Source organism: Buteo buteo, chromosome 9, assembly GCF_964188355.1.
Source record: "Buteo buteo chromosome 9, bButBut1.hap1.1, whole genome shotgun sequence".
NCBI classification, from domain to species: domain Eukaryota; kingdom Metazoa; phylum Chordata; class Aves; order Accipitriformes; family Accipitridae; genus Buteo; species Buteo buteo.
Genome location: NC_134179.1, coordinates 10,657,582 through 10,678,092, shown reverse-complemented (window position 1 = coordinate 10,678,092; position 20,511 = coordinate 10,657,582). Strand labels below are relative to the sequence as shown.

General features: G+C 41.9%; 1 protein-coding gene across 14 annotated transcripts in view; it reads left to right on the top strand.

Moving 5' to 3' along the window:
* RTN4 (reticulon 4) overlaps nucleotides 1-20,511 on the top strand; it is a 74,880-nt gene that overhangs the window by 38,014 nt on the left and 16,355 nt on the right. For 8 of the 14 annotated variants that reach the window (XM_075035349.1, XM_075035350.1, XM_075035352.1 and 5 more), the window contains 2 exons: nucleotides 6,002-6,058; nucleotides 6,901-9,342. The exons of 1 other annotated variant lie outside the window; for it this stretch is intronic. In XM_075035349.1, coding sequence (XP_074891450.1) covers nucleotides 6,002-6,058; nucleotides 6,901-9,342 — 2,499 coding nt within the window. Of the gene's footprint in view, nucleotides 1-6,001; nucleotides 6,059-6,900; nucleotides 9,343-11,375; nucleotides 11,975-16,168; nucleotides 16,377-20,355; nucleotides 20,493-20,511 lie in introns of those variants that run through there. 5 more of the 14 variants (XM_075035360.1, XM_075035358.1, XM_075035359.1 and 2 more) reach the window with 5 other exon arrangements.

The following is a 20,511-nucleotide window of genomic DNA, read 5'->3' as shown; positions in this document are numbered from 1 at the left end:
TAGTACTACATATGTGTATTTTCCTTAGAAAATGGTTTGAGATCAGAAATGCTGCTTAGGGCAGTCTTCACTGTGGACAAATTAACAACTTGGCGCATTGAAGAAGCAGACAATTTCTTTTTCATATCTGCCCTAGAGGGATTGCTGCAAATGTAACTTTTACACTACATATGAGTCATGCCACAGATGTCATTCCTTTGAGTATTAATTTTTGTATTTGTATTAACAAGAGAGGCCCTTCAAAATCGGTGTCCCTTTGTGATAGGTCTGTAAGGTAAAAGCAGTCCCTGTCTAGTTAGGCATCTGCCTCATTTTCTAAACATGCAAAGGTGAAGTGGAGTCTTAAAAACTTTACTCTTACCAACTGTTTTTTTGTTTTGTTTTAAGAATAGTGTACATTCTCCAGAAAACTAATCCAGGAAATGTTTTTTATTTTCTGAAGACTGAAACTGCCATCTAGCAGCCTAATACAGTCTCCTACCAAAGCTAAACTGTGCATCAGGATGAAGTTTACTCAGTGTTTCTATGTAGAAAATAAAATATTTAGATTTTTTTTGTTTTTCTAATGCTGAGCTTATACATAAAAATAAGGAGAGTATCAGAACAGTAAACCTACCTTACCACAGACCTGCTGCTGCTGTTTGGAAGGAGTCACAGGTGGGAACAGATGGAAGGGTACATCAGTTACCTAAAACCCAGCAATCAGGGGTAGAACATGTTCTTGCTGAGTTCTTATTTTCTGTGACTAGACTTAAGTCCTCTGCTTTCTGTTGGCAAGTTTGTTTTGGGGGTGGGGAAGGCAGTTTTTTCATAAATTGCTTTTCTTGGAATTGTCAGTTTACTACTTTTTCATTTTAAACATTCTTCTCTTTTTCTCTGGAAATCTTTGCAGTTAACTTTGCTTTCTCTTTCTTAGTTGCCTGCAAAATCTCTCTCCGTTTATTTCTCTGCATTTTATCCAAAATTTTGATATTAATTTTTGTTAGTTTTATGCTGGTAATACCAGTATTTTGTAACAATACCAGTTAGTGGGCAATCAGCAAAAATGAAAATGAGAGTTTAAAATGACACCTCTTTGTCATGCTGATGGCAGTTTTTTTATTTTTAAACAAAACTGAAATCTGTTTCTTGTTGGTAGAGCTTATGTTTTAGCTGAAACCATAATACAAAGTTTTAGAGTATGAGAATTCCTGCTAATGAAAGGAGAAGCTACAGGGTTGTTTGTGGGTGGCTGCTTTTTTGTTGTTGTTGTTTGTTAGGGAATATTTAATTTGCAAAAAGCCAAGGTAAAATTTACGGAATGTTTTTGGTTAAAAATAGGAATGCAGTCAGAATGAATCACTTTGTGCATCACTCTGTTGTTCCTTAAATGCTTTTCCTTTCACATTAGGGGGATATGTTAGTATACGTGGATATTTAAAAAAAAAACCAACAACAACCCCCCCCCCCCCCAAAAAAAAAAAAAACCAAACCAAAAACAAACCCCAAAAAATGGCTAGAGGAGTGCGTGCTAGCGAGCAAAACTGTTAACTTTCTTGTTAGGCAAAGAGCAGTCATGCCATCATTGGTTTGGTGATGTGTGGGTGTATAAGTTTGAATACAGTATTAGTATTTTACTGAATGCTGTAAGATCCCCTGGGCAAGGTTGAGTCTGCCTATAAAGTTCTCTTTAAAAACCATCAATTGGACCACTTCAGTAACTAATACAAAGTAATACCATTCAGAAATAGGGGGTCTGTCTTTCTCTTAACAGTAACTCTGAAGGTAGGTTACTAACCTGCACCATTATGGATTTTTGGCAGATAAAATTTGGAGTAAAGGCTGTTATCTCCTGGAGATACAGTGTTCATTTCAAGGTCCCATTCTTCTGTATTTCATGAAACAAAATCTGTCTTCTGATGGAAGCAGTAATTGAGCAGTTCATGTTACTGAATTAATTTTTTCTGTGTTACGGTTTTTACAAACTCAAGTCGTCTTAGATTTTCTTTATATCTTTAGGTGAAGCTTTGCTGTAGTGAGGGCCCACTTTGTAGCTCAAGAAATGAGTTTTGAATATACACTTGAAAATAATCTTGCTTAGAGCTTGATATATTCTGAGATTTTTCTTTTTACTTGATTCTAGTAGTAGTGTACTACTACTTTGTTTCGATTGCCTAATTTTTGCCATTTATATGCAAATAGGAGACGCCACCCTCAGTGATCTATCCTCGCACTTCTTCAAGTGAAGTCATTCCACTAAACGTAGTACTTTATTACAAAACTTAGTACCTGTTGTCAGCTGTGACCAGTGCTACGACTTGAGCAATGGTTGGAAAGAGGCAGCCGGTTCTCTGGTGTTCTGCAAGCGTTGGCTGAAGTGGCTTGCGTGCTCGTTGTGGTATGTACGCCTTTGGGCCTGGGCAGCCTCGCTGCGTGCCAGGCGACAATCTGATAGATGCTGCATTTTTTCTTCTCTTGCCTGCCAAAGCACCCACAGAGTTGTGTTTCTGAAAGGTTTCTACCACCAACATTGGAGGTAAGGATTCTTCAGTGCAGGTGTCATTGCTGGAAAAAACACAGATCCTTTCACCATGTCATTTGAATTACAATCTGAAGAGAATGGTTCAGTTACCAGTCATGCTGATGTGGGAGTTGTAGAGGTCCTCCTCTGTTCTCCCTGCTTGCCTGGAGGTGTTTTACAGGGCCCACAGCAGGAAGAAGTCCTTGTACCTTCTTCCGTTCAGCAGGAAAAATGCCATTCTGATGTGGGTGGAGGGAAAGTGGGTGGTTCTCCTTGGCTGGTTAGGAAATACTGCTTTTATGTAATCACTTTTGACACTCCAGCTATGTGTGGAAAATAAAGTTTGGGTGTGGGCATAATATCCTTCCATTAAGATAACCTGCGAATTCAGTGACTGGCATAGCTATTTTATGTTTCTGTGTTGAGTAAATGGAAGCCAAACCTGAGAAGGAGTTTCTGGTTTGTGCTGTCTTAACGGAGCACTGAAATATCAAGTGTCCGTGCTCCTAAAAGCAGTGTTCCTCACCAGAAACTGAAACCTCTCTCTCTCGGGTTGGGAAGTATTCAAAAGATTTTAAGTCTAGAATTTTTGGTAGAGGTTGCGGTTGGTCTTTGAACACCAAGTGTACTGCGCCTTCAGGGACTTGTGCGTTACCTCTTTGCCCCCTTACCACAGTGGACTTTGTCTTCTTTCTTTGCCCTTTTATTTCTACCTTTTCAGTACCTCCACTCCATTGACTTGTTCCTGGTTTCCCCATGAGATCCTTTTCTGTTGGGCGTCGGGGGTCTCTGTCTCCATGCTGCACAATCAGGTCTCAGCAGGTCCATCCTGCTTTCTCCCCCCTCCCCTCCGCTCCTAAGCATAGACCCCTTCCAGCAAATAAAGGTTGTGCTGCTCTGGCATGGCCTGGAGGAGGTGAGAGCATTTCAGGGAGGGTGCGTGCTGAGGGCTAGTCTCTGTTCCCAGCTGCCTGGTGGATTGCCACCTGTGCCCAGAGGCGCTGGACCTGGTGTGTGTGCGCGGTGCTCCGAGGGGAGCGGTGCTCCGAGGGGAGCGGAGCTGAGCGGAGCCGAGCGTGGGAGATGAGGTGGTAGATTGACACTGGCTCAGGCATGGAGTTTGTGGACGCTGCTGCTCCGTTTAACCAATGAGTGACTGGGTATTTCAGCAGGGTCAGCAGTCAGTACACATGTAGAGGGACACAGTTCTACATTTGTGGTCAGATGTTGCTCGCTTGGTCCATCAAAACATAATGTTGAGAGAAAAGGAGAGTGTGCTGCTGCTTGGTGCAAACCCTAAGGCTTGCTAGCCTAAAACCTAAAGCTTGGTGGTAACCCTTGACGTACCAGGCACACTAGAAACTGAAGAAAAACCTCTGCTGTTGCTGCTAAAGGCCTCATGTTGAGGAAGGCGGAGCAGCTCTCTGGATGGATGAGTCCCAAGCTGCACTCTCACTGAGGCCCCTTGTTTCTCTCTCCCAACCAGGTGACTTGCTAACTTTAACTTGTCTCATGGGGCGGTGGGCTCCTGGCGAGCAGCCTGCTTGTGGAAGAGATCCCAGCGAGCCAGGGCATGTGGAGTCAAGCATCTCCTGAAATAAAGGGCATATGGTGATGTTCGGCAGTGTACGGACAAGCGTTGCAGTTCTGTGACTGAGTGTCACATATCGATCAGTTGTCCTTCAGTATGGTTTTTGTCCTTAAAAGCTTTTGCCACCACCGAACTGTAACACTGCTTTAATGTGTTCTAAATTTGGAATTGAGGTTTCTCTCTGTGTGGTCCTTAATAGGAAAATGTAATTTCTAGAAAACTGAACAGAAATCCCTTTGGCCTGGCAGGAGTTGAGGAAGCTTGTAAGTCCTACACTCCAATTTTATTACTCTGTTTTGTTATATCTTGCCGTAGATTATAAACGTCACCTGGAGATAGAATGTTCTGTGAAACCAAACCAACCGACTGTACTGCGACAGTAAATGTAGATTGTGAGGAGACTTGATTTTTTGAAAACTGCTGGTAGGATTAACTTGAGTAAGCCAGATGGGTCACGAGTATCTTGAAGTGGCATTCCTTTTGCAGAAAGTCATGGTTTAATGCCAAAACAAAAATTACCTTAATGCCTTGCTTTACTGGATTATTATGTATGCGCTGCTGGGTCTACCATATTTCTCACTTTTTGCCTTCCATCTTTTAAAATTGATTGCTTCTATTTTTCTTTGCTTTTAATTAAAAAAAGTTAAGTTCTTAACTCTTTCAGTACTTGATTTTGTCCAGGCAAACAGCAAAAGTAAAGATTGTTGATGTCTGTACTGGAAATTCAAAATCTAATTGAAATGCTTTAATATAATTTTGCAGTCTGCTAATACAATTGATGTAAATTGCAAATATTCTTTAACAGCCTTAATTTGAAAACTTTATGCGCTCTTCAGAATGAAATAGATTTACCTAAATGTTACTATTTTTACATTAAGGTAATGCCAACAGGCCTGGGAAAAATACTGCTGTTGACACAGAAATCCAGAGAAGGGACTGGTTTTGATTTGCCTGGTTCTTAGCGGTGGCTGCTATTGCTCCTTCTACAGTGGTTTTTCATGAAATGCTTCACGCACCTTAGTAAAATGTCATAGTTGTATGCTTTTACTTCAGATAATGTGCAATATGAAACTCTGGGATTGTCTGGCTTCTCACAATTGTGCATTAGTGAAGGAAGGTGACTTCCTTAGCTTAGGAGAAGTGTGTCCTTCCTTATATTTCCTTAGTTCTTTGAGTGGAAATGGGAGAGCTGCGATTGTCCTGTGAAATATTAGGGTTAAAACAAATTCAGCAAAGCAAAATATGCTCCTTGGATAATGCCAAGGAAGGCTTTTAAAATAATGCCTTCCTTTGGAAGCTTGTCTGCATTACAACACAACAAAAATAGTCAAGATGTAAAGATAAAGCAAATGGTACAGTCATTTACTGTTACCAGTTTGATCAGTATCAGCCTGCCTGATCAGTGCTCTGTTTGTGGGGAGTTTCAAAGCTTACTTTAGTCATTTTGACTTTTCACAATTTTTGCTTGAGTCTCTTTATCGCTGCTGTTCTCACACAAGTTAGTTGGGGTTAGGAGGCCCTCTGACAAAGTGAGCTGATTAAGGACAGCGTGTCACTGTCAATGGCAGGTGTTTTTTCTGGCGCTAGAGACACTAACTGCTCAGTAGTGTGGAGCTTTGGAGAATAAAAATAAAGAGTAGCTGCTGTGGTGTATCTTACCTGATACTGGTTGCTGGCATGGAGGGTAGAGATCCCTCCGTTACTGCCTCGGTAAAGATCCCATTGTGAATGGAGAAATCCGAGCTTTGTCTCTCCCAAATTACCCGGCTTGTGTCTAGTTCTGTGGTTCTCTGTGGGTGTAGATACTGGCTATGGATCTGTTTGATTTACTGGGAACTGACTACTTGCGTGCTTTCTCCCCTCTTCAACTTAGCTTTTATTTCTGCTGAGGTTGTTTGTTTGTTTTTCAGATGAGACCCTTTTTGCTCTTCCTGCTACATCTGCGCCTCTGATGCACTCCTCTGCAGGCAAGTTCTTTCTGCTCACCTTTGTCTGAATACATCCTGCATTTCTGATCTGATCTCATTAACCCTTTCCAATTAGTCTGCCTTTACTAAAAGTCAGCACGGGTCCAAGAATAGCCTTTACCACATTTTTCAGTTTTGGCTTTTCAGTTGATCTGTTCAAGATCTTAATACACATTCATTTCTTTGCACGGTGAACTGTTTTATAAACAAGCTATAGCCATCTGTGAATTCTTGGACCCTTGATGTAGGAAAGAAGTTGATACTATTAACAGGTTAACACATCAAAGCGTAGTTGCTTTACTGATTTAGCAGAAAGATTTAATCCATAGTAACTTTCTGCAGTATTTTATATAAGTAAAATTTGTACCTGTAGTATTTACTTAGTGAGTTTTGTTAGCTACGCTGTCCACCAAATTCCCATTAAAAAAGTGTCAAAAAAGACTTCTTACTGGCATGCACGTTTGTGCATATGTTTATGCACAAGCATACGCACATACCCTCTGTCTGTCTCACCTTGCCACCCCACCCTCCCTTTCTCACTTTGTTTAATATTGCCTGCTGTACTTGGATGCTCTGTACTTGTCTGGCATCTTCAGCTTTACTGTGATCTTTGTGCTGCATAAAGTTCCTGCTTCTCTAGCCTCTTGCATACTTCTCTGCTAGAAGAGGTGAAATAGACTAGCAGACTTTAACTGATACTTTGTTTTAATGGCTAATAGTATTTATGCTAGAACTTGGAAGAACCTCTTAATAACTAACATCATGTGAACCTGTCATGAAAGTTTGCATTGACTTTAAGAGCACTTGCATTCTCTAACTTTCCTTTCTGTCCACGGTCACAGAAAAGGTTATGGACTTGCAGGAGCAGCCAGGTAGCACTAAGTCGCTTGGTCAAGAGGATTTTACTGCAGTCCCGCTTGATACTGCTCCTTCTCTTCCCTCCTTCTCTCCTATCTCAGCTGATCCCTTTAAAGAGCACGCAGCCTTTGATACAGTCTCAGAGGGATTACCTGCAAGAGGCATTTACAAAGAAAATGCAAGTGAGGTTTATAAAGAAACTATGGAAAATGCAAAAAATCCATTTCTTGCAGAGGGAAATGAAAAAGACATTGCAGAAATTAAATACTCAGAACCCCCATTTGCTAAAGCAGAAGCAGCCATTTTATCTCAAGCTAAAGAAGAAACACAGCTAGAGGGCCCTAAAGAATTACGTAATCTGGAGAAAATGCCTGCAGAGCAGCTGAAAATCTCTCCAGAAACTCCTCAAGATTCATTTGAGAAAAACGAGGAAGACCTCTTTTATAACAAATACAGAGGTGGTGATCATGGTGAAAAAGGGGCATTGAAAGACGACTCGCTCAGGAGGGAAGAATATGCAGACTTCAAGCCATTTGAACCAATATGGGAAGTAAAAGGTGCTAGTCACGGACTGAGCAGCATGAGAGAGGATGTTGGAAGTAAGATAGATGCCAAACTAGAAAGCAGTTTAGATGAGAAATATGATGTAGATAAGCTGAATGTGCAGAAGGATTACGAAAGAGAGAGTGAAGGCAGCACTGAAGATCGCTCTTTCCCAAGTACCCCAGAAGCTGTAAAAGAACCTTCACAGACTTACATCACTTGTACTAAATTTGAATCCTCTATAAGTCCTGATGGTAACAAAGTCAAATCTCTTTCTCCACTAGAGGAAGGCACTTCAGAAAATAGAACCGATGACGAGAAAAAAATTGCAGAAATGAAAGCTCAGATGAGCACAGAACAAGGTGATTTTAGCACTCGAGCAGTTGGCAAGCAGGAAGGCCAGGAAGCTGACTATGCTAAAACAGAGAGTGTATCAACAGTGCCGACTGACACTGCAGCAAATATGCCAGAAGGTCTTACTCCTGATCTAGTGCAAGAAGCATATGAAAGTGAAATGCATGATGTGGCATGTACAAAACTTGCTTATGAAACAAAGATTGATTTAGTTCAAACCTCCGAGTCAGTACAAGAGACTCTGAAACCCGTGACACAACTCTGCCCCTCATTTGAAGGGTCGGAAGCTGCTCCATCACCAATATTGCCAGATATTGTTATGGAAGCCCCACTAAGCACTGGGACTGCCGGTGCAGAAGCATCTGCTGTGCAGCTCGAAGCTTCCCCATTAGAGACATTTATTCCTACTGCTAATTATGAGAATGTAAAAGAAGAGACTGAAACTCCCTTATACCAAGAGGCAGTGAATGTACCACTGACACAGGCCCAAGAAGCAAAAGAGGCATTAGCATTTAAAAAACCTGATCATGAGAGTAGCACCAGTCCTGAAGATACAGAGACTCCATATATATCTATTGCCTGTGACTTAATTAAGGAAACAAAGGTTTCTGGTGAATCTGCTTCTCCATCCTTTACAGATTATTCAAAGACACCGATAACAGAATGCATTTCTCAGGATGCGCCTGAACACAAGGAACTTGTTGAAAAACTGTCTCCGCAGTTTGGAAAATCTGACATGTTTAATAGCCAGGTGATACCTGACTTTACTGAGAAAGTGCGCGAAGATCCATCTCTCATCTTAAAAAGTAAATCAACTGAGAATATTGTACCTGATGATGAACATGAAGAACGACTGGTGGATTCAGCAGCTGCCATGAGCAAGCCTTATCTGGAGTCTTTCCAACCTGAACTGGACTCTTCCAAAATTGTTGCCACTCTGCTGTCTGAGCCAACACCTACAAAAGTAGCCAAGGCAGAGAAGATTCCTCTTCAAATGGAAGAGCTAAATGCTGTGGCTTATTCAGCTGATGTATCTGTTGCTATGGAACCAAAACCAGGAGACAACAAAGCTCTCTCACCCATGGAGTCTTCCCCAGTCCCAGTGGAAGAAGACTTTGTGATGTTAGCTCATCCTAAAACTGCTCCTGAGTTTGTGGCAGAAGCTACTGACAGAGAAGTAATGCACAAAGATGAAAGCGAAGAGATCAGTAAGGTGATCAAAGGTGAGAAGAGGCAGTTGCCTTGCCCAGAGCTACCCTGTGATCTGTCTATAAAGAATGTAGAAGTAAAAGCTGAGGAAGATACTAATGCCTTGAAAAAGTCCTTGGAGGCTGTGGACAGAAAAGTGCCTGAAGTATCCATGGTGTCCTTACCTGCCACAGATACCTCACCTTTATCTGCTGCAAAAGAGATAGTCAGTGTAGTAAAACCAGAAGCTTTTGAGAAGGAAGCTGAGCGAGAAGCTGCTTCTGTTAAAGAAAAGGAAAAACCTACTGCTGTATTTTCAGCAAAGCTGAATAAATCTTCAGGTAATCTGCGTATGCTGTCTTGCAGTTCACTAATCTGCGTAATTCTTTAGCTAAACTTAAGCATGTCATGACTTAATCTTTATAAGTCACTTTCTGTAAACTTCTCTATGTAGGCCAAGAGTAACAGAAAATGTTAGTGCCTGCACTTTTACCTTTTTCATATTCTGATTGCTTTAGTACTTTTTTCTGTTTATCAGGGATGGACTCACTGTCTCCAGTTTTCTCCTTCAGTTATCCTGCTGGTGATCTGTTGATACAGAAATAAGTCACTACTCACTGCAAGCTCTTCTGTGGTTGTCTACAGGCTGGGCATTAGGTGGCCTTCCAAACTTGGTCTTAATATGTGATAGTAAGCTGAGGATGGTGTTTCAGTCTGTTGTGCATACATGATTTGAAGAGGTGTTTCTTTCTTTTCATACACAGTTCAGACATCAGACTACAAAACTCGGGAAAATACCCTTGCTGCTACTGTATGTGTCTGGAATCTGGAAAAGAACCTGCGCATCTCTGCTCATGTGACTTGCAGCTTTCGTTAGATCAGGGCCAGTGGTTTAAAATAAATAGTGCACCTGAGGGAGCTTAGTATTCAGGTTACTAGGAAAGTGGCCATTAAGAAGTCAAGTCTCCTGCAAACATTAAAACTGATGTATACACAGCAGGGATACTAATTTCCATTTCTCTTTTCAGGTGGAGCTTGCACTTCAGTGTAGTTAATCTTTCTTCTGGTAATGTGTAGTTAAGTAACAGAAAGTTCAAGGAATGATAAGACCATTGTTGTGTTGCATTCTGTTCTCTAAACTGAATGCCTCGTGAAATTCCAGCTCTTTGTAGACTAAAGGAGTACTTTGCTTTTTGATACTGCAGCACTCTGCTGCTGCTTAAGTCTTGCACCAGAAGCATTCCTGCTAAAAACCAGCTACTGCAGAAAGCGCAATGACTGTTCTAAATAGAAAACCAAATGTTAGTTTGACTCAGCAGTAATATATTTGTGCAGTAGCTGCAGTCTACAGTTCATAAAACACTACATTCCTAATGTATGTCTTCTGCATCAAATGTGTTTTGTAAGGGAATAACACGTGTATGTTGAGGGGAAGGTCAGGGTGTTGGTGCAATTGAAACAGGGTTTGGAAAATAAGGTAGAAGATGTAGTTTTTATGTTTAACTTTGCATGATAGTTGCCATTCCTCCTGTCTCACCTTATCTATACATACAAGTAGGCAGAAAGGAGAGAGTTTTGCTTTTCCCATGTGATGAAATTTCAGTGATACCTGCACTGTTAAAACACTGTGCTTGTGTTCTGTGAAGACTTCTCTCCTTGCACTCAGACTTCCAGCAGATAGTACTGTCTAGAGAACAGCTGCTGTGTATCTTATACTTCATGTCAAGCAAGGGCTTAATTGTTTAGAGATCAGACTACTTAAAAAAAAAAATAATAACATTACACTTTGTATACTAGTTTTTCTTTGTTAGTTCTTTTAACAGGAAGCCTTTGCAGAGTGTCTTTAATCATTGCGTGGATCTAGCTGTCTGGGGGTGGCAAATCACTGCCTTGGGAAGAAAGACTCTTACTTTGGGTCTGAGAAGGACAGACCTGCTGCTCTTCTGTCTATGGGAAACTGCCAGAGAAGCTGCACATAGAAACATTTGCCATAGCAGGAGAGGAGAGAGCTGAACAGTGTCTTCATTCTCCCATCTAGTGGCACAGCGCTGGAACAGGGCGTACGTCTGTCCAGCATTGGTGTTAGCTGAGGAGTGGGGAGCTGGGCCAGGCACAGGGATGGACTGAGGGTGTGGGAAACTGTCTACAGTCTTTCTGTCAGTGTTATGCTCACTCTGTAAAGCAGTTGCAATTTTAATTTTTGACATGCTGTGTTGTTTGGGAAGGGATTTTTTTTTTTTTGCTTTACTCTGGAGGAACACTTAAAGCTAAATAGATGAGAATGCTAACTAAAAAAAGTGGTCCATTTTTTCTAGATTTTTCTGTACAGTCTGTGCTGCTTACTTTTTTTCTTCTCACTTCTGCTATATTATAGAATACAGAACTGGACTTCAGAGACCTGCCTGAAGAGTCCAATGACAAGCTATGAACAAAATCAGTTGTCTGCTTTTAATATCCACACTGTGCTTAAGCACAATTTCAAAGTAGCATCAAAGAACTAAAACATACAGTTGTCTTCCGCACTCTCAGAAAGGAGGGGTGATTCATCGCAAGGCCAAGAAGTGGTCTGTGCATGTGTTTGGCCTTCTGAGTCTACCTTTATTGTGTGGGGTGTGTTTTTCTGTCTTCCCGTCAGCGGAACTGAAATAGATTTTGCTGTGCCTCAAGACTTCTGGAAATCAGTTGGCATGATTGTATGACTGATGCTTGTTAAAACATTAATCTGAACAGCCTTACGAGTGCACTTAAATTAAGGTTCTCGAACGCTTACTTAACAGTGCTATTTTTTGAAAGCTAACCTAAATACCAGCATATCTGTGTGTACCTGAAAGTGTAACTTCCAACAGTCCCGGTGTACTGCATGGAGCTAACAGATGCAGATTTTTTTTAAACTCCACCACTCCAATAAAGCAAATGTACAGCTTTGAACAGCCTCCTGGGGAGAGGGAGGTCTGTTTAATGCTGCCTGGCAGACCCTCGTGTAACCTGTTTTATTTTGTAATGGTATCAGACCACAGGGACCTTGTGTACTTCATAGCTGCACAGATTTTAAAAATAAACAAAAAAAAACCCAAACCAAAACAAATTCAGATTTGTAGTTAACTATGAAGAGACCCCTCTCCTTGTAAGAAGCTCCTATTTGTAACAATTTCAGCAGCAACTACCCTGCTGCAACACCAGCAATTCCTACTGTCTTAGATACAATAATTTTTTTTTTCTTTTTTTTCCATCCTTCCATTTCTCAATATGTGCTGTATTTGGCTTCCTAGCAGATAATCCTGCTGCTTCACTCTCAGGTGACCTCAAAATACACATTTTCTGTTCTCCATAAAAATGCTGCATATTCAGCTGTGACTTCAAAGTGGATGTTTCCTGGTTGTTCAGATGCTGCTGACCTGTGCCGCAGCCAGCACAGCTCCAGCTCCTGCCAGGGCTGGTGCTGGGGGGGGAGTGTGCATGTTAGGACAGTGCCCCAGGGAGTCCTGCTTTAAGGTGTGCTCAGAAAGGAGGGCTTTGATGCCATCTAGTGTTTGTAAATGAAGTGTAACTCCAGCACACTGCGCTTTTCGGAGGAGGGCATCCCAGGTTTTGAGAAACTGAGCTGTTGAAATTAGTTTAATAGTCTTCGAGCTGAAAACTAAATACACGTATTGCAGACCTTAGCCCTTCTGTTGTACAGACTTTCTTCGCTGATAACCCCTTATTTACTTTTAGATAGAGATCATTAATTCTCCGAAATAGGCTAGAAAACCATACTTTTCCATAAACCTTTTTTTGATTGCTGGGATGTGGAGGGTTTTATATTACTGGGTTGCAAAATCAAAGTATATTGTTGAACCCTCCCAAAATCTAAACCTCTGACCATGACAAAGTCGTGTACCAAAATGTAACCGCATTGGCAGTTTAAATCTCTCAGTATATTCATGTTGAGCATTACAATAATATTTGAAAATTTGAGATCTTTACTATCAAGGCAGTCAGTTCCACAGGATACCCTTGTTTCATGGTGGTTTTGAACATCAGGCTCTGTAGATATTAATTTCAGATTAAATCTTAGGGGTTTACAGATCTCTTGTTTTCATAAATGCTGCAGGGCACTTGAATTGCAGAAATACAGCTAATTACATTTCAGGCAAGATTACATTTCCTGGATTTTCTTGAGGGTGCAAATTCCAAGGTGACGTCCAAGCAGGAAATGTGCTTTGAGAGGGTGCCTGGGTAGTGCTAATGATAAAGCTTTTCTTTTTACTCCTGAATCATGGGGGCAGAAATAAAATACTTCCTGTGATTCTGTAACAGTAAACCAGGTCATTACAGCTATGTGAAGCTTAAAAGAAGTTAGAAATGCTGCCTTATACCAGCGCTGTACCGATTTGCTTCATTTCTGTTAGTTTTCATATTTGTAGCTAGTTATATAGAGCCATTCAGCGGATGGGAAGTGTTTGGTTTGGGTTTTTGTTGTTTTTCACTGGGGAAAAAATACCTTGGAATGGCTCTGGAGTTTCTTTCAGGAGCAGATTATTTGTAAAATATCATTTAATACAATATAAAATGATTTAATTTCATCTGACTGTATTCTTAGATTATTTGATTGTTCAAATCAAGGAGGAGTAGGAGGAATGGGGGAGTGCATAACCTTGAGTGAAATTTTTCTGAAGGCAAGACCTAGCTAGACCTGCTGTGTTTCATTAGAGCTCTTGCATCGCCTCTGTTGAGAGGCAAAGGCTTGTATAGCTAAGGCAACTAACAGAGCAAGGCCTTTGGGAAGTTACTTGCAGAGTGGCAGAATTATGGAGAAAATGGAGCATTTATGGTAAGTTATCAACTTTCTCAGAAGCACACATAGGCAGCCGACATTGAGTGAGGCTTCGGGTGAGAGCAGAATTAGGTAGTCATCCAAAATTCTTTCCTGCGCGAAGTCAGGAACGCTCTTCAGTACAAAAATGCTGTTGTTGGTCTATCTGCTTGGTGTGATTTAATGACTGTGTAGTGAGTAAAGTACTCGCCCTGCAAGCATGCCGCCCCTTTGAACATAGGTGCATTCAGTAGAAGAATGTGTTTAGAATTGGTTGCATCCATTTTAGTTGTCTGTGTGACTTGATAATACCATCTTGTAAAAAGCTTGTTAGTTGCATAGTTTTTGCTTAAATGTTGGCGTAAAAACAGGCACGCAATTTCCCTAATGAAACAATAAAACTTATACTGAAGTTTGTTGACAGTGCTGGTACTCGGTTTATATGTAGAATAGGGTTATATGGGTGTATCTTGCCTGAAATAAGAGATGTGAGTATGGACGGATACAGACTTCATTTTAGGTATCATTTGCATGGAGTGGTAAGGGTGAACAGTGAGTATTCAAAGAGTAAAGAGGAGGATCTTGAGGGCAGGGAGAAACTGCTGTGGAGGGAGTTAGTGGCTCGTTGGAGGTGGGAGAACAGGGACCGGTTATGCAGCTGCTGTCCCTCCTCAGCTGCGTGTTTGTCCGTGTTCTGGCTGCTGCAGATTTGCTGTGGCTGCATGGGTGGCTATAGCGAAATGTCTGTTTAGGAATGTGTTGCGTAAATGCACTATATCAAGTATGTAATATAAAGAACATGAAGAAGAAATGAAGAGGCTTTAATTGTGTATGACTAGAAATTTGACAGTGGAAAGAACTTTCTAGAAGCATCAGGTTTCTAACTAATTTAGAGATAATGGAGTCACCCAAACAAATGTGGGGGTAAAACAGATTTTGGTTGTTTCCAGTTGATGTTAAGAATTTCAGCTCAAAGACAAGTGGATTTTCAGATGTGTTTTGTCCTGGTTTTGTATAGTGCAGCTTTTCAAATTTCTTTGCGCTATGATGTTTGAATGTGTACTTCCCACTTCCCTCCTATAGTATGTTTTGATTTGCCTGTTGAAATTATGAATGAAATGCATGCCTTTATATAACTTAAAAATATATGTAACTGGTCTTGCATCAGAGAAGGCCTTAATTTATGTAGCAATTGAAGCAATAAGCAGGCCTTTTGGGTAACGTTGTGGTAATCTTCCACCCTGTAAGATTATCTGTTCTAGTGAAAAGTAAAACTGTCTATTTAAGGACTGTATCAGGATCTCCATCGCAGCCAGTCCACAGTATTTTTGTGGAAATGTGTGAATGCCCTTTTCTAGTTCTTTAGAAAATGGTGTATCAAATTTTTAAGAGGCTTTGGAGAGGTGCTGGGGAGTTTTTAGCATTTTATTGTCAGCCCCAGATCTTAAGAGACTCCAAACTAGAAGAGTAGTAATTTTTTTCAGCAGGGATGGAAAACAGCACGACAGCATTGTTCTCGCAGCTCTTCTCCTTTGGATTTTGAGTTTCTGGTTTATGCTTGTCTTGTGTCTGTACAGTACTTTCTGTATGTTGCTTTGTAGATGTTAGTAGTGTCAACTTTCAGGTTCTTGGTTTTTATTTAAATGAAGGGAGCGTTAATTGTCAGGTCTGCAGCTGACAACATAGGATGCTGATGTAAAATAAAAAAGGGAAGCTGTTTGGTTGTAGGAGTTGGGCAGAAGGCTAGATAACCGATCTTCTCCAGCCTCCATTAAGGTGAATAAATATGGCTGAGCAGTTCATAAGGCCTAAAGACACCAGCAAAAAGACTTCTCATGTGCTTCATGAGCCTCTTGCTTTTGTTACAGGCACAGAAAGGGTCCTAGTCTGTTTTCCTTCGAGCTTTTTCTTGAAGGGAGAGGTGTTACAAAGATGTCTCTGTTAGTCTTCTAGACAGACATCTGGTTGTTTGGTTTGTTTTTTTAAAAAAAACACAAAACAAAACAAAGAAGGCAAGACGTATATCTGGGAGGCTCGCAAATGTGTTTTAACCATTGTTCGACAAGCTTGCCTGGTGACTACTTTTAGCTCCGCTCCGAAAAGCCGCTTAGGGCGGTCCGGCCTTTGTGAGCCCGCACCGAGCCTCGCTGGGTGCCGGGCCGGGGGGGGCGGCCGGCTCCCTGGGGGCCGGGGGGGGGCGGCCGGCTCCCTGGGGGCCGGCGATGCCCCCTGCCTTGCATCCGCTCGGTTCCGTGGGGAACCCGGGAGGAACCAACGGCTGCGGCGGGGGGGGGTCGCGCAGTACCCCCGTTGCCGGAGCCCGCTCGCAGCTCGCACTGCGTCAGCCCGCCCCCCCCGCCCCCCGCCGTCAGCTGACCGGCCGCCTGCAGCACCAGTGCAGCAGCGGCGGCGGCGGCAGCAGGCTGCGGGCGCTGCTGGGGAAGCCCATGTTTCCCATCCTGGGCTGTAGATTGCTTCTCCTGCAGCTGTCCTCTTGGTATGCATAATTGATAATCACAGCTGGAGGGTAGATCGTTTGTGGAGAGATGGACAGTCAGCCGAGCAGTTGGAAGGATAAGGGTATTTCTTCTTTTACCTTTTTCCTTTTTTTTTTTTTTAAAGCTAAAGATGCTGCGGGTTGTTTTTAGCAAATGGTGTTTGTAGTATGTGTTTGATTGTGCAATATATCTGCAGAGGTAAGACCTATTTGTACTGTATGCAAAATTGTAAAAGCCGTAGGTGAAAATGGGTAAATATGAGCAATGCAGAAGAATGAATTATTTACGTAAGGGAATAGCTTGTGTGACACTGCAGATCTTTTTCAGTCCTACAGAGCATACTAAAGAACAGCTTGTTTTGGTACGCACTGCACAAATACCAGCATCGTCCGAATTTAGTTGATGTTCATGTGAAATTCCTAGATTATTAATAATTTAACAGTACTAACCATTAACTCAAAAGGTTGTAGTGTCTGCAGTTCATGTAGCTTAATAATTTTATGAGGAGAAATCGCATGCAGACTACAGCAGGGTGGGGGGGGGTGTTCTGTTTGGCATAGCGCGTTTGGAGTCTACCCTTAATCACATTTGCCTAGGATTTTTCATAATTCTGTTGGATTCTAGGTAAAACTGTGTCTGATTTTTCAGAATTTACAGCCACAATATCAAATTGTTTTAGGTAAATAAGTAGCTAACCTTAAATTAGTGTGGTTCTGACCTTTGTTCCTGTAACCACCAATGGGAGATCACCAGTGTAAATCTCTGTGGATCATTATATTAGTGCTCAGTGTGTAAGAGTTTAAGCCTTATTTGAATACGTAATCTTCAAACTTTAACAACAAGACAAGCTTTAAAAAATTTTAATTATCTCTGGATGCTTAAATATCTTCTTAAAGGGCCCTCTCATGCGTGGTACTTGTACTTGTGAAGTTTTCCTTTTTTTTTTCTTTTTTTTTTCAATAACTATTGTTCAAAAATCTGTGGTTTTTTCCACTTGGACAAAGTTCCCAGCTGTCTAGAATCCATAGAATGCTCTATCAGAATCTGAATATGTAGGAAGAAAACCCTGCAGGGGAAGAAAGTTTGCCTTTGCAAAACAAGTTTCTAAAAGTTCTAATCTTTCACTAAAGGGCTGTAAAATACCAGGAAAAAATATTCTGCAGTGTTTAGTGGTATGTTCTTGATGTGTAACTTGTTTAAATGTTCAGCACTCCTTACATCAGGCCTGAAATTCTTGGGGTTGGGGAAAAAAAAAAGGGGGTGAGCTCAGAAGGTGTTTGTAAAAACTGAAAGGCAAGTTACCTTTGGGTATTCAGGCCCAATTTCCAGGTTTTCTTTTAGAACTCGACGAGCAGGGTTGGTGGTGGTCAGTTCCTCACTGCAACTGAAAGCAGACATTTGTGGGCCTAGAATTTGAGGCCTCGAGAAAAATGGACTCTGCCTTGGCTTAAAATTAATGTATTGCCAATCATGAGCGTGCCTGTGTGGCGCACCTGGGGGGAACACGCTAACCAGTGCAAGCCGTGCTGTTGCGGCTGCGTGGAGGCCAGTCATGTGGGGTCTGCACACTTGGCTGCTTTGCCAAATGTAGACCTGACTAGCAGGCAATGGAACTGTCATCAAATGAAGAGAGCAAACCTGAACCCATCCTACGTGCGTATTTTGTGCTGCTGTAACTGCTTCAAGCAGCGTTTTAATTCCTCTTCCCCCCTCTTTGTTTTTATGTGGTGGCATCCCCTCAGGTGGAGGAAACTGGTTTAGTGCTTATTTCTCCCTCCAAGGAAGTCCCTACTGCCTTGGGGTTTAATTGTAATTTAACTTGTAGAGAAAATGGAAGCAGAGCAAGAAGTTGGTTTTCTGGGGAAGCAGAAGAGTCTGGTTCCTCTCCTTTTGCAACTGTTCTCGAAGCCTGGTTTAGTGTGGTTTCTGGTAGCGTTCTTTTATAACGAGACGACGGCACCTTGTTTCATGTGTTCTTCCTTTGTTAGGTCAGGCTCTAGTGGCATGGAAAATGATGGGTAAAGTTCAGGGACTGATTACACTGTCCGTCTTGCCCCAAAATAAATATAGAAGCAAATATTGCAACATGCTTCTTTCCATGCTAAAAAATAACCTTTTTTTTTTTTTTAAAAAAAAAGGCATAATCAAATCTAAAACCAGAGAAGAGCCAAAGTATGGTTCATATTTAGACTTGCCGGCTAAAGCACTACTTTCTAATTAATATAATCCTAAACTTAGTTTTGGTATGTGTGGTTTTTGTGCTACAGCCATAGTAGTTGAGGAACCAGCATAGTGAAAGTGGGACAACCTGTGGTATTGATTAATACTTGTCATATTGATCATCTAGATAGGCAGGATGAAATAGGTTTACCCTGGGGGTGGCATGACTATATTTTTAGCACTTCTAAAGACAGGGCCCCATGGAGTAATTGGTACTAAAATGTAACATTTATTTATTTAGTTTTTAATTATTTCAATGAATTGTCAGGTTTTAATGGCTGAATAATGCTAATGGTAGGATGAACGCCACACTATATACTCCCAGGCTATCCCAGGATTTTTGCTGCTGTTGTTGTTAATATGCTGAAAATCTATCTGAATTCTGGTTCAGATCAGTTAAATGGTGGAAAAGGTGGCACAGGCTTGTGCAGCCCTTGATCTCTTTAAATTTTGATTGTGAGTAATCAGGGCTTTGGAATGATTTTCCCAGTTTGTACGTTGTGAGCACGTGCACGGATATATGATCAGGTAGAAATGAGCCACAGCAGCATTTTTCTTTCATAAGTAATTGTTAGATAGCATTTGCATTTTGGGGGGACAATCTGGTAGTGTCGGACTTTGTTTTCATTCTAGCATGTACTTCTGAAATCTGTATCACTTTTTCTTGCTAGGGATTGTGGGGCAGATGCGCCAAGTCTGAAATGCGTGTGATGCAGACTTGTTTTCTGACCCTTGGGATCCAGTTAGACAAGCCTGTCAGTCCCGCTGGATGTGCCACTCCTTTGTAACGTCTGTCCCTCGGACAGGGAAGGCTCTGTTGGTTGAAGTCAGCTCCACGTGCTTGGCACCGCATGCAGTCATGCTATAACCAACCAGTTTCACCAGCCCGGGACTGTTTTGTTGTTGCTGACTTGCCACAAGGCAGTCAAGGACCAAACTGTCTTCCAACACGTCTGATCATGGTAAAAGGAGGCTTGAATTTTTTGGGCCAGCCTCTAACTGCTCCTGCTTAGGATGTCAACTGTGATTTTAAATGGTCGTTCTGATGCAGGACATCTTGAAAATGTCACGCCCTGGTCTGCTCATGGTCTTTGTGCTTGGCAGACTTTGAGCTCTTGATGGGCTGGTGGCTTCTCCTTGGGGTTGGTCTGTCTCCAGCCAGGGCTGCCCCACACCGGGCTTCACCCGGCTTTGAAAGTGACGCTGCAGGGTCACATCTTGCCTGCTAGATATGCTGCATAAAAGATCAGTGGAAACCCTGAAGATTGCTGTCATGCGTAAATACGAAGTTTATTTAGCGTAGCTGGGAAATGCCTCGCTGAACAGGCATTAACAGCAATTTGCCTAGTTGTGGTGGTTTTTGCTGGTCTAGAGTTAATTTTCTTCACAGCAGCCTGTATGGTGCTGTGGTGACAGTTGTCACTGTGTCCTTCAGAGGCATTTAAAAGCTGCCTGTTCTCCACACTTCTGTTACATTTCTGTGTTAGTACAACGCTGGCTGTTCTTAAATTGATCTAGAAAAGGCTCTCACTTGTGCTTCTACACTATTATTACTATTATTTGAAGAATAGAAGGAATTTCTGCTTACCTTTCAGATTACAGAACGGTTCTAGTGTAATGGCCGCTGCTCATACAACATTCGTAAATCGTACACTGTTTGCATTTTTTTTTTTAATCTCCCTTCTCCTTTCGCACAAACAGCCTTTCTTTGGCGCTGAAACCCTTTTTTTGTTTTGTTTCTAAATACTGGATAGAGCGCAGTTGTTCATTGTGAAGCCGAACCTCTCGCTCCGCAGCTGCGTTCCAAGGACTTAGGGCAGGGGCAGCCATTGGCGGGGGCCAGCCAGATTTCGGTAGCAGGCAGTTGCGTATATCTGCCGACCTCCGAATGCCCTAGCAGGAAGTGAAAAGGCTCTGGGTAGTCAGCTGTGCAAGATCTGGGTGCATGCAGGCACACTCAAGATGGATGCCAAAATGGGTTAGTCCCTTTTTCTTGG